At 53.2% G+C, this 13,648-nt stretch overlaps 1 protein-coding gene across 2 annotated transcripts in view; it reads left to right on the forward strand.

Moving 5' to 3' along the window:
- Positions 1-1,576: 1,576 nt before the first annotated feature.
- Positions 1,577-13,648, forward strand: part of LTBP2 (latent transforming growth factor beta binding protein 2) — a 115,079-nt gene continuing 103,007 nt past the window's right edge. For both annotated transcript variants that reach the window (XM_003902048.5, XM_009211959.4), the window contains exons 1-2: positions 1,577-2,657; positions 10,614-10,684. In XM_003902048.5, coding sequence (XP_003902097.1) covers positions 2,164-2,657; positions 10,614-10,684 — 565 coding nt within the window. In that variant the 5' untranslated portion in view covers positions 1,577-2,163. The remainder of the gene's footprint in view (positions 2,658-10,613; positions 10,685-13,648) is intronic.

The following is a 13,648-nucleotide window of genomic DNA, read 5'->3' on the forward strand; positions in this document are numbered from 1 at the left end:
ATAGTTTCCAGTTAGTCCTCTTTAGGTTCAGCCCATTAAAAAACTCAGTTACATGAGCAAACAAATCAATAACAAGATGATGTCAACTGTTTTATGAAGATGAAACAGGGTAGTGTGTTAGAGAGTGATGACTGGGCTGCTCTAGATGGGGGTCAGGGATGGCTACTCCAGGAGCCGATATTTAATCTGAGAGGAGCAGTGATGAGGAACTATCCTCTAACATCTTGGAGAGGAACCTTCCAGTAGAGGGAAGGGGGCATTCACTTGGCTTGTTCAAGGAGAGAGAGAGGGCCAAGGTGGTGGAGTGTGGTGGGTAAGGGAGAGCAAGAGGTCAGATGAGATCAGAGCGGGGGCAGCCAGTTAGGGCTTTGTAGGCCAATATCAGGGGTCGAGGTTTTATTCCAACAGTAGGTATTACCTGGGCCCGTCCTTTGTGTGGTGTGGGAGGTTGTGAACTGGTGCCTGCCTGCCAGCTCCTTCACTCTGCCTCTCTGGGAAATAGGCTGTACAAATGTGCCAGGGGCAGCCCTGTTGATCCAAGCCTTTAGGCTATAGGGAGGGGGCATGAGTGAGAATGGTGTGCTGATTACTGGGGACACGCAAACGGTGGCGATCAGCATTTCCACACCCCTGCCCACCTCACTGCCAACACAAGAAGATGTGAGTGCACATACAGGGATCACCGAATTCCCCTCTGAGTAATTTCTGAGTGAGGGGCTGGGGTGGGATTCCAGGAACGGACTCAACCAGAGGCGGGAGGCCTGGATTCCACTCCCCTCTTTCACACGCGCTGTCTCCTTGAGTGGCTTACTCAAGAGGCTCCTTGTCTTTGCCTCTGTGAAAAAGAGGACCCCTTGGCCGGGCGAAGTGACTCATGCCTGTAATCCCAGCACTTTGGGAGGCCGAGGCGGGCGGATCACCTGAGGTTGATCGGGAGTTCGAGACCCACCTGACCAAGATGGGGAAACTCCGTCTGTACTTAAAAAATAATAATAATACAAAATTAGTCGGGCTTGGTGGCGCATGCCTGTAATCCCAGCTACTTGGGAGGCTGAGGCAGGAGAATTGCTTGAATCCGGGAGGCAGAGGTTGTGGGGAGCCGCGATCGCACCATTGCACTCCAGCCTGGGCAACAAGAGCGAAACTCCATCTCAAAAAAAAAGAAAGAAAGAAAAGAAAAAGAAAAAGAAAAAGAAAAAGAGGACCCCTCTTCTAGCGGCAGCCATCACCACGCCAGGCCTAGGCGTGACCCTCGTGCCACTGGAGGGGATTGAGATCCAGAGCGAAGGCGGCGGCAGCGCCAGGGCTCTGCAGCCACAGAGCGCCGGGACCGCCAGCTCCGCCAGGGGGCGCGCCCGGGACCTCCCTGCGCCCCGAGCGCCGCGCCCCGCGCCACCCCCGCTCTGTCCGGCCCTGCGGAGGGCGCCCCCAGCGGCCAGGGCGCAAGCGGAGGGGCCGGCGGCCCTGTTCCATTACGCGGACCTCGGCGCCCCTCCCGGCCTCCTTCAGATCTGCGAGGCTGCAGCCTGGGTCACCCGATCCAAAGACGGTCCCTGAGGCGAGGCGCGGGAGAACGATTCGGGGCAGATCGGCAGTTCGAACTTGCCCAGGGCTGAAGAAAGGCGGCCCGGTGTCCCGGTCGTGGCAGGCGCCATCTGCCCGACCAGCGCCCGGGTCAGCCCCGCGCCGCCCCCTGCTCCGCACGGGTTAATCCCCCTCGCCGCCCGCTCGCCGCCCGCTCGCTTCCCGGTGCCAAAGTGGGTGTTGCTGGAATTCCTCGCTCCCTCTCCCGTAATGAGGGGGCTGAGCTGTCCCTCCGAGGAGGGGGCCTGGTGTGGATAAAAGAGACGAAAAAGCCGGGGGAGGTTTCCAAAAATAAAACCGTCCGGGTCCCCTTCAGACGGCTGCAGGCACGGGGAGGAGGCGCGAAGGTGCGGCAGCAGTGAGAGCCCAGCTGGAGAAGGAGCGCTGACTCGAGGCTTGGGGCGCGCAGCCCTCGCTCCGCGGAGAACCGGGCCCCCAGTCGGCCGCTTCAGGGCCCCCTAGACTCAGAGAAGCCGGCCGCCGGGCGGGGCCCGGAGAACAGCCCACGGGCGTCCAGCGCGCCGACCACAAAGCTCTTCGTGGTGCCCGCGCGCTCCACTCTCCAGCCGCCCCCGCGCCATGAGGCCGCGGACCAAAGCCCGCAGCCCGGGACGCGCCCCGTGGAACCCCTGGAGAGGCTTCTTGCCGCTCACCCTGGCTTTCTTCGTGGGCGCGGGTCATGCCCAAAGGGACCCCGTAGGGAGATACGAGCCGGCTGGCGGAGACGCGAATCGACTGCGGCGTCCTGGGGGCAGCTACCCGGCAGCGGCTGCAGCCAAAGTGTACAGTCTGTTCCGGGAGCAGGACGCGTCTGTCGCGGACTTGCCGCCGGTGGAGCGGGCCCAGCTGGGCTGGGGAATCCCCAGGCGGCCCACCGAGACTGAGGCCAGGAGGCCGTCCCGCGCGCAGCAGTCGCGGCGTGTCCAACCACCTGCGCAGACCCGGAGAAGCACTCCCCTGGGCCAGCAGCAGCCGGCACCCCGGGCCCGGGCCGCGCCGGCTCTCCCACGCCTGGGGATCCCACGGCGATCCGGGGCTGCGCCCCCAACCCCGCCGCGAGGGCGGCTCACGGGGTGAGCACGGGAAAGGGAAGTTTGGAGGGTGCAGAGGGGAGCCAGGGCTCATTTGTGGAGGGGCGTGCAGGCGAGAGGAGAGGGCGCCGGACTCATGCCCTCGTCCCTCTGTCTTTACTACTTCGGGAAACAGCCCCGAGGTTCCAAAGTCGGGACTGGAAGATTTGATCCGCTTTCCAAGAGTTTAAGGCAAAGATAGATCCTCATCCTAATCCTTTCTTAGCAACTCGCTCGGAGCCCCGACGTTAAATCCTTTCGCAAGGCGCCTCTCCACTCGCCCGCGCTCCTCCTGCCTGCAACTAACGAGCTCTTCTAGACGCTTGCAGCGCTGCCGGGATCCGAGAGGCAGCGGGGAGAGGGCAGTGGGGTGGGCGCTCCAGGCTCTTGAGGCCCAGGGAGGTTGAGCCGGCTCAGGGCGCGGGTGGGCGGAGGTGTCGGGGGCCCCATGGCGAGAAGGTAGATGCATCTCCGGGAAGGGAGCTGGCAGCGAAGCTGGTGCGTCGGGACAAGTGTGTGGATTGGGGCGTGGGTCGGCCTGCGCAGGCTGAGGGCTGGATGCGGGCGTGGGCGTGAGCTCTGGGCACTGGGCGCATGGAGAATTGGATCAGTGTGCTCTCGTGCCTCTAGGTGTAAGCACAATTTGCGCGCGTTGCAGGGCTGAGCCACCCCACAACACTGCAATTTACTTTTTTGCTCCCCCTGGGCTGGGCACCACCCCCGGCCCGCTGCGGGCGCCGTCGCAGAGTGAGAAGATGCCCCAGCAATCCCCATCCCCAATCGGATTATCATGGCTGCGGGCGCTCTCCACCTTGCTGGGGGTATGACAGGTGCCTCTGGAATGGAGGGCACTGAGCCCTGGACAGTGAGGGGCTGGGCGGGGCCACCATCGAGAAGTATGGGAAGGGCTTTGGCAGCCTCTCTTTGCCTGGGCCCGATTTGCCAGTTGGGTTTAGCCCTGGGGAACAGCATGAAAGATGCTTGTACCCCGAGTCCTATTCCAAGGACCTTGGGCTTCACACCCTTGGCGCTGTTTTCCTTGGCTGGAGCGCTCTTCTCATATTTCAGCAGGATCCATGCTCTGTCTCTTTCAGATTTATGCTCAGAGTGGCCTTTGGCCACGCTTGCCCCATCCTCTTTCTTCCTTCACCCTGCTGTATGTTTTTTCATAGTACTTATTCTATCTGATATATTCTATTCCTATTTATGTGTTTATGGCCTGGCCTCCTAGCCCACACTAATGCAAGCTCTATGCAAACAGGGACTCCATTGTGTCCATTTCTGTGTCTCTTGTGCCCAGAATAGTGCCTGCACTAGTTGGTATTCTCTAGGTATCTGTTGAATGAGTGGATGAACTCCCTGCCGCCCGTGGAAGGCCCAGCTTCAAGCAGGCGGAGAGTAGATCCATGCACTGCCAAGTCGCTTACACATAGGATCATTCAACAAGTATTAGTGGAAAGCACCTGCTGTGTTTCAGCGTTTTCCTTTCCTGATCTGTGCAAGTGAATGCATGCTTCTAAGGATCCTGCATGTAGAGCATGGGAAAGGGGATGGAGGTCCAGAGTCCAAGGCATTGTTCCTGCTGAGAGAGCAACCCAATTACTTAATATCACGTTGAAGAAATGAACAGATGCTTTCTAGTACTGGAAGGTTCCTGTTAAGTGCAAAGGAGTGGGGCAGCTGTAGCTGAAGAACTGAGTAGATGGGACCTGTGACCTGAGGTCCCTGGGACTCTGTGGGCAGCATGTGGGGAAGCAGAGGGGAGGTGGCAGGAGGGAGGCCTGAAGGTGAGGGTGGCATGCAGGTGTAGCACTGCCCAAGGACAAGGGCTTTTTACTGTTGGCACTGGCCCAGGGGTAGCACTGCAGCTCTGGTGTACGGGAACCCAGAGACATAGCTTGGGCTGGAGCAGGGAGGAGCTTGTACTGCAGGCATTCAGGTGCAGGTGAGGTGCGGGGGAAGGTGGGGAAGTGGAGCGTGGGGACTGGAGGGTGCACTATTAGAAGTCATGAAATGATGTGGTGATGAGCAAAGCAAATTGTCACCACAACAAGCCTGGTGCATGTGAACAGGCATGTGAAGACGTGGGCTGGGTGCCACCTGCTGTACACAGGTGCACACATCACATGACACACTGATCAGGCTCCTCCCCCAGATTGTCTTCTTCAGCTTTAATAGAGAGTGGGTTCCCTGACACTCCAGTCAGCCACTCCATGTCAGCTGGGGAGGACCTGAGTGGTCATCTTGTTTATTCTCTTCCTCCACCCTGGTCCATTCTGGTTAACGGCTTCTAGTCAGGCTGATCAGGCTGGCCATTCATTGCCGTGTGAGCTGCAGACAGCCAGGGACCAAGTGCCACCTGCTGGTAAATCTTGGAACTGCACAACTACTACTGGAGCTTCTTCATTTATTCAACAAATATTTTGGAAGGCCATCTATACCCAGGCCCTATACTGGATCCTGAGGATATAGCAGTGACCAAGACAGGCAGACTCTGTCCTCATGGAACTTTCAATGTAGTGAGGATTTATTGCACATAATAAAGATTTATTAAGTTTGTGCCAGGCTTGATGCTAGGTATCTAGGATACAGCAGTGACCAGAGTGGACACCATCCCTACACTAATGAAATTTACAGTCTACAGGGTTTCTTTTTCTTTTCTTTTCTTTCTTTTTTTTTTTTTTTTTTTTGAGATGGAGTCTCTTGCCCTGTCACCCAGGCTGGAGTGCAATGGCATGATTTTGGTTCACTGCAACCTCCATGCCCGAGGCTCAAGTGATTCTCGTGCCTCACCTTCCCGAGTAACTGGGATTATGGGCATGTGCCACCACACCTGGCTAATTTTTTTGTATTTTTAGTAGAGATGGGGTTTCGCCATGTTGGCCAGGCTAGTCTCAAACTCCTGACCTTAAGCACTACATCCACCTTGGCCTCCCAAAGTGCTGGGATTACAGGTGTGAGCCACCACCCTGGCCTCTACAGGGTTTCTTGAACCAACCTCACAGTATACCACCTGTATAATATTTTTCTCTACCTTTCCCTCTTGTTCTGTTATTATTTTTCTTTAACTTTATATTCTGTTAAATGACAGGATTTTGTGTTTTATCTATTTTAAAGTATATTATGAAGTTTTACAAATGCACTAAAAGGTATTGAAAATAATATAACTTATAGTCTAGTTTTATCAAACCTTAATATTTTGGCATATTTTGATTCCAGTTTTTTAGTTGAAATTTCCTCTATAAATTTGCCTCCTTCCCTCCCCAGAGTTAACCACTACCCTGAATTTAATTAATTCCAATAGATGTTTCTACAATATTACTATAGATACATGTATCCACAAAATATACAATGTTGGCCGGGCGCGGTGGCTCAAGCCTGTAATCCCAGCACTCTGGGAGGCCGAGACAGGTGGATCACGAGGTCAGGAGATCAAGACCATCCTGGCTAACATGGTGAAACCCCGTCTCTACTAAAAAATAACAAAAAACTAGCCGGGCGATGTGGCGGACGCCTGTAGTCCCAGCTACTCGGGAGGCTGAGGCAGGAGAATGGCGTGAACCCGGGAGGCGGAGCTTGCAGTGAGCTGAGATCCGGCCACTGCACTCCAGCCTGGGCAACAAAGCAAGACTCCGTCTCAAAAAAAAAAAAAAAAAAGAAGAAGAAAAAAAATATATACAATGTTGTTTTGCATATTTTAAACTTAGATAAGTGATACCATATTTCATTATTCTTCTGCAATTTGTTTTCCCCTCCTCATTAGATTTTTGAGATGTAACCATATTAATATAATTAGCCCAAGTTTATTCATTTTTACTGCTGTATATTATTCCTTTGTCTGAATATTACCACAGTTTATTCATCCTCCTGTTTTTGGACATTTAGTTGAATTACATTTTTTTGCTATTACAGACAGTGCTTGACTCATTTTTCTCCGTAAATAAATTCATAACTGAAAGGAAACTTTGTATCATTATCATAAGTTGAAAGCAGTACCACTTGTTATAAAGAGAAGGTAATTGTAGGAAAATTGAAATGAAAACAAAATGTTCTTAAGTTCTAGTCAGACATCATTCATTATCTTAGGAAGCTCAACTCTGTGGCAAGTTCTCTCTGTTGGAAAGGGGGACTAGCATGTGTTGAGGGGAGGACCTGGCCTTTTTCACTGACATAATTAGGTTAGAAGGATCACTGAAAAGAGAATCACTTTCTCACCATGTAACTCATTGTCGAATGTTGTGATCTGTAAACCTAAAATGCCTTTCCTACCCTCAGTGTGGCTCATCCCACTTTTTGTAAAACTCCAGATTAAATGAAGCAAAGAAGTATCAATTGTATACCACGTGTTGGGTACCGTGTTAGACTCTAGAGGCACTAGGAGAAATAAGAAAGAAACCTCGGCCAGGCGCGGTGGCTCAAGCCTGTAATCCCAGCACTTTGGGAGGCCGAGATGGGCGGATCACGAGGTCAGGAGATGGAGACCATCCTGGCTAACACAGTGAAACCTCGTCTCTGCTAAAAAAATAAAAAAACCTAGCTGGGCAAGGTGGCAGGCGCCTGTAGTCCCAGCTACTCGGGAGGCTGAGGCAGGAGAATGGCGTAAACCCGGGAGGCGGAGCTTGCAGTGAGCTGAGATCCGGCCACTGCACTCCAGCCTGGGTGACAGAGCGAGACTCTGTCTCAAAAAAAAAAAAAAAAAAAGAAAGAAACCTTGAGATACCCAAGACGGAGATACAACCAATGACCTGAAACAGGCAGTACTAAATGATCCTAGCAGATGCAGATGGAGAATGAGGGAAGGCTGGGTACATGATGTCAGAGGAGGTGGGTTTTTTTGTTTGTTTGTTTGTTTTGTGAGTTTTTTGAGACAGAGTCTTGCTCTGTGGCCAAACTGTAGTGCAGTGGCACAATCTCAGCTCACTGCAACCTCCTCCTCCTGGGTTCAAGCGATTCTTCTGCCTCAGCCTCCTGAGTAGCTGGGACTACAGGTGTGCGCCATCGCACCCAGCTAATTTTTGGTAGACACAGGGTTTCACCATGTTGGCCAGGATGGTCTCGATTTCCTGACCTCATGGTCCACCTGCCTCAGACTCCTAAAGTGCTGGGATTACAGGTGTGAGCCACCTTGCCTGGCCCAGGGGAGGTTTTATACAAAGAAGGTAGTATCTGATCTGGAAGTCTTGGAGTATGCAAAGGATTTCCATCAGTAGATCAGAGAGGGAAGGCATTCTAGGCAGAGAGAGCAGCCCAGGCAAAGGCGTGAAAGTGAAATCCGTCAGGCAACTGGGGAGCAACAAACCTTGCATCCTTGGAAGAGCAAAGCCTTGGCTGTGGATGGTTGTGGATACAAGGTGGGGGTGATGGGGGCAATTAGACTGCACAGGCAAGTAGGCACATGGGTGCCAGGTGACCTTGTAGAGGCTGGTGGAGAGCTGTGGGAGGTTTTTAACAAAGGGCTAGTGTGATCAGATTTGGCCCAGGTGGAATAGCAGCTCTCCCAGACTGCTAGCCAGATGTGTCCTCTACAGTGATGCTGGATACTGGACTAATGTGTGCTGAGTGGTGTCAACTGGAAGACTGAACTCAGATGATCTCTGAGAGGTACCTTCTAGGGAGCCAGAGTGATTGAATTGTATATCCCAGCTGTTCAGGCTCATTTGCTCTCTCTGCTAGCCAGAGCCCACTGAACTGACAATTCCCAGCTGGTCACCTCCCTGGGCCTGCACCCAAGACTTTAATATTGGCCTGTAGGGATCCTCAGAGTCTCTCCTTGGGGACCTGAATCTCTCCTGAGTGCCCTTCCAGCCCCAGCCTGGCTTCTCTGCCTGGCAGCCTTTGATTCTGGCCAATCCTCCCTGTGGCCGTATATCCCTTAGAGCCTACTCTGCAGGCAAAGCAGGGCTGGCCCCTGCACTCCCACAGTCAGCTGCAAAGCCATCCTGAGGGCAGCTGGGGTGACGGCTGGCTCAGCGGGCCTCCTTGGGCTGGGCTCCATGCCATGACCTCCCAGCCAGGCAGGCTCCTGCGTCCGTGCTGTCTGGGTTCCCACAGGCCCTAGTTCTTAGAAAATTCCCAGAGCACAGTATCTGTTTCCTCTCAGAGCCCTCCTAGCCCCACGAGAGGTCTTGTCACCACCACAAGGGGTAGTGACATACAAGTGGGTATGTAGCTTCCCCTTCCACTGGGGCACACCCCCAGAAGCTCTGGGTCTGACAAGCAGCCCTTTCTCTGATCCCAGTGACATAGGCCCTGATGCAGCCAGGAAGCTGCTAAAGGTGGTCGCCCAGAGAGGATTTGAGGTGGCCCGAGTGGCACAACTCTTGGCTGGCGGGACATTCTGGGAGCTCCCTGGGAGGGAGGCAGTGCCCCACAACTTTGGGCCAAAGGGCCGGGAATGGGCCTCTGCTTTTTCAAGCTGCAGGAATTTATTTTGAATTCTTCATAAGACTCCAAAAACCACATAAGCTTTGGGGTCCACTCAAATGTCAAACAAACTCCTAAGTGGGACCAGATGTCGCCATGCTGGCCGCAGAGATCACAGGAGCGGCCGCCCTGCTCCGTCCTTCGCCTGTCCAGCCTCTGTACTTCTCCCTCCCCTCTCACCCTCCAGTTCCAGCGCCCAGTGACAATTTCTGGTGATAAGGATGGAAGCCAGAGCCAGGCCCAGCCTGCCAAGGAGTCGCTCCCTAGAAGGGCTTCAGGAGAAGCCCTTCTAGGGAGTCGCCCTGGTCTAGGCATGTGGGTCTTTAGCTGCAGAGTCAGGGCCGGGTGGAAACTGCTGGTGCTGCTGGAGTGCACCAAACACCTGGAAGCAAAGTTTGGGGAACTGAGTGAGTGCCCCAGCACTGTACATCAGTGTCTCATGCGGGTCCCTCAGAGCCAACATCAAGGAGTAGCTGAAGGGCTGGGCACAGTAACTCACACCTATAATCCCAGCACTTTGGGAGGCTGAGGTGGGTGGATCACCTGAGGTCAGGAGTTTGAGACCACCCTGGCCGACATGGTGAAACTCTGTCTCTATTAAACGTAATTTTAAAATTAGCATGGTGGCAGGACCAAGGTTGCCATGAACCGAGATTGTGACATTGCACTCCAGCCTGGGCCATATAGAGAGACTCAAAAAAAAAAAAAAAAAAAAAAAAAGGAGTAGCTAAGGGAAGAACTCTATTTCCCTATAGAGTAATTCCTGTTTGCCTCTGAAATAAAAATTGTGCAGAGGCAGCTTAACCCACATCCCCAGCCCCATCCTCCTACCAGCTTCCCACCTCGTAAGCCCCTCTTAAGCAGGAATCCTAGAGCCCCTTCCTTCAGTGTCCACTCAGGGCTCAGCCTTCCCATGCACCAGACTGCTGGGGGCTGAGACTCCTCAGTGTGCATTTGTTGGCAGGTGACACCTCATATGACCTTAAGACTGCTTTATGTGTGTCTTCCAGCTTCCCTTGGATTGTCAGCATTTGTAGGGCAAGGACCTTGGTGTTTTGTTTGTTTGTTTGTTTTGTGAGAGGCAATGTAGAGTTGGAGCGTGGCTTAGAGTTGGGCCAACCCAGGTTTGAATCAGGCTCGGGCACTTACCTGCTGTGTGGAATTGGCAAGTCACTGAACCTCTCTAAACTGGCTTGTTTATTAGCTTTAGGATCACTGTCATTGTTGCCCCAGTGGACTGCCTTCTTTCTGTCAGATGTTAAACATTCTCACCTCATTTAACCATCGTAAAAACCCAATTAAGCAGCTATTGTTATCTCCATTGTACAGATGGAGAGAGTGAGGTTTCCCAGGGACATGCAGAGAATGGCAGAGTCAGGATTCAATCTTAGATTTGCACGTAGAATGGGGACAGCCTTCCCAGCCTCTCCGTGTTCCCCCAGGCCTTTCCTGTAGAAGGTGGAACTGTGGGAAGGGCTGTGAATAGTCCCCAGCTCTGAGCATCCTTTTGTTGACTCTGTTTTGGTGACCCCACAGGAGGAACGTCTGCGGGGGACAGTGCTGCCCAGGATGGACAACAGCAAACAGCACCAACCACTGTATCAAACGTGAGTGCCTCCACCAGTAGCAGACACTCCGCTGTATCAGACATGGAGTGCCATTCCCCATGCTACTCCCGGGGCAGGTCAAGCTTAGGGACTCCAGAACCTGGAGCAGAAGCGTCTTTCCTAGTCTGCGTCCTGGAGATGCAGCCCCTCTTTAAAGTGGAGGCAATATCCAGTGGAAGGGAGGAGGTTTAAAAATGCCTCCAGCTGGGCTGGGAGTGGTGGCTCACGCCTGTAATCCCAGTGTGGGAGGCCGAGGTGGGTGGATCACTTGAGGTTGAGAGTTGAAGACCAGCCTGGTCAAGATGGTGAAACCCTGTCTCTTCTGAAAATACAAAATTAGCCGTGCGTGGTGTTGGGCGCCTGTAATCCCAACTACTTGGGAGGCTGATGCAGGAGAATCGCTTGAACCTGGGAGGCAGAGGTTGTGGTGAGCCAAGATCATGCCACTGCACTCCAGTCTGGGTGACACAGTGAGTCTCCTTTCCAAAAAAAAAAAAAAAAAAAAAATGCCTCCAGCTGGACACAGCTTCTCAAATGAAATCACTTATATTTTCAAAGCTTCCTGCATTCCCTCCTGCTGCCCTACTGTGTTGGCCCCACTCACACTGCCGGCAGGGTCTCAGGAGCCCGTCCACACCTGTGTTCTGCAGAACATGGTTGGCCCAGAGTGTCTGCATCCCACATTTCCAAGGGCACCATTTCCAAGGGCAGGGATGAGAATCCACCTCTGCCCTGGCCCCTGGCCCGATGACCCTGGCTCTGATCAGTACTCTCAGGACGGTCAGATGACACTCTCTGACCCATGCCTGGAGCCGTCTCCCCTTGGACTGCTCTGATGTCTGGCAGTCTGGCTCGAAGCAGAGAAAAGCCATCTTATTTTGTAGAAACGGAGGAGTGAGTTGGGAAGAGCCAGAGCCTCCATGCCCGAGCCTCTTCCACTGATGGTATCAAGGGCATTAACAACAACAGGAGCCAGTACCTTCACAGCACTCACTTGGTGCAGGGTGCACTTTAAACATCCTCTGTGGCGGGTGGATGAGGAACGCGAAGCACAGTTGGGTAACTTGTCCAAGGTCACGTGGTCAGGAAGTGCAGAGCTAGGATTTGAATCCAGACAACCTGACTCCAGGGTCCTTCTTCTTAATACCTGTACCCTGCTGCCAGGTATCTCACCTTCATTTCTGGGCCTCACTTTCTGCATCTGTGAACTAGAGGTGATGGTACTATTGCTGTCACTGCTACTGCTACTGCTACTATTAGCTAACAACTGAGTACGTACTACTGCCCAACACTGCGCTAAGCTCTTCACATGCATTATCTTAGTTTGACCTGTCAGTCATCTTACGAAGTAGGTGTATGCTTATCATCGTGGCTTACAGATGAGGAAGCTGAGGCTCGGGTTGCTTGGGAAAGACGGCCAAGCTCCGCTGCTGCAAGTGCTGAGCTCGGGCTGGGCCTTGGCAGACTGACTCCAGAACTCCGGGCTCCGATCTCCTGGGCTTCATTCCCTCCCAACACCAGAGGGGGCTGGGCATTCCAGAGTGTGGAATCCCCACAGACCATAGCAGATATGGGAGTTTGAGGGATCGCCTTGGATCTTTCTCCTTCCTCCCACAGGCCCCTCTTGGGTCCACATCAGCTCCCCAGGAACTCTGCCTGACTGTCCTTCAGGTGGCTGCCCCTGCCTCTGCCGGTCCCAAGCCTGGCTGCAAAGCCTCAGTCTCAACAGCTCCCTTCCTTCAAGGACCAGCCCCAGGCCCTTCTCAGTAGGAGGGCTTCACAGTTAATAGTCCAGGTGTGTGACAAAACATATGATGTTCCCAGCACGATGGATGCCCTCGTCTGGGAACGTCATATTTGGTTCTATGACAACGTAGGATAACGTGGTTATCCTGACACCCTACTTGACGGGATGCAGGATGCAATGGGGTTGCTCCCATTTCCACGAGGCTGGACATGCGGGTTTACCAAGCTCTTGGCTTCTGCCTCAGGCCTCATGGCCCTGACCCTCTCTGCTTGTCTGAAGATGCAGCTCAGGCAGAATCTTCGGTCCCTTCTAGGACCTCCAGATAACAGAACCAGAGCCAAAAACTCAAAAACAAACAACAAAGCAGATCTGCTTGAACACCCTTTCCTTTTCCAGGAACCTGGACGCGTGGGGGCTCTCAGAGGTCAGGCCCTCTGTGGCCAGGGGCACCGGTGGGGGAGAAACCCTTGTCCCTCACCATTTTATTTTTACTTTTAAATTTTTAAATTTATTTTTTGAAACAGAGTCTCACTCTGTTGCCCAGGCTGGAGTGGAGTGGCACAATCTCGGCTCACTGCAACCTCCGCCTCCCAGGTTCAAGTGATTCTCCTGCCTCAGCCTCCTAAGTAGCTCGTATTACAGGCACCTACCACCATGCCTGGCTAATTTTTGTGGGTTTTGTTTTTTGTTTTGTTTTGTTTGTAAAGACAAGGTTTTACCACGTTGGCTATGCTGGTCTCAGATTCCTGGCCTCAAGTGATCCTCCCACCTCAGCCTCCCAAAGTGCTGGGCTTACAGGTGTGAGCCACCACGCCCAGCCCCTCATAATTTTAAAGAAGAAGAAAGTGAGCCTCAGAGAGGTGGTGACTTGCTCAAGGCCACACAGCTCATTGGAAAAGAACCTGAGACTCAAAATCAGCTCTGAGCAACTCCTCTGGGTAGGGAAGCCAGGGATGTGGGTGGCCAGGTGGCTTTATGCTGAGCAGAAGCGCTGGGACTGGGGTCTGGCACTGTTATTTTTTAAACAGCATCCCAGGTGATTCTAGGTGTGGCTAAAAATCACTGAGGAGAGTTGGGGGTCAGTCATAGGGAGATCTGCCTTGGGGGCCCTCCTCAAACTTGAATGTTCCCCCAGTCCTCTGGGAATCACATCAAAGAGAAGATTCTGGTTCAGCAGATCTGGGTGGGGGGCAGACATTCTGTGTTTCTAACCAGCT

The sequence above is a fragment of the Papio anubis genome, chromosome 7, assembly GCF_008728515.1.
Source record: "Papio anubis isolate 15944 chromosome 7, Panubis1.0, whole genome shotgun sequence".
In the NCBI taxonomy this organism is placed as follows: domain Eukaryota; kingdom Metazoa; phylum Chordata; class Mammalia; order Primates; family Cercopithecidae; genus Papio; species Papio anubis.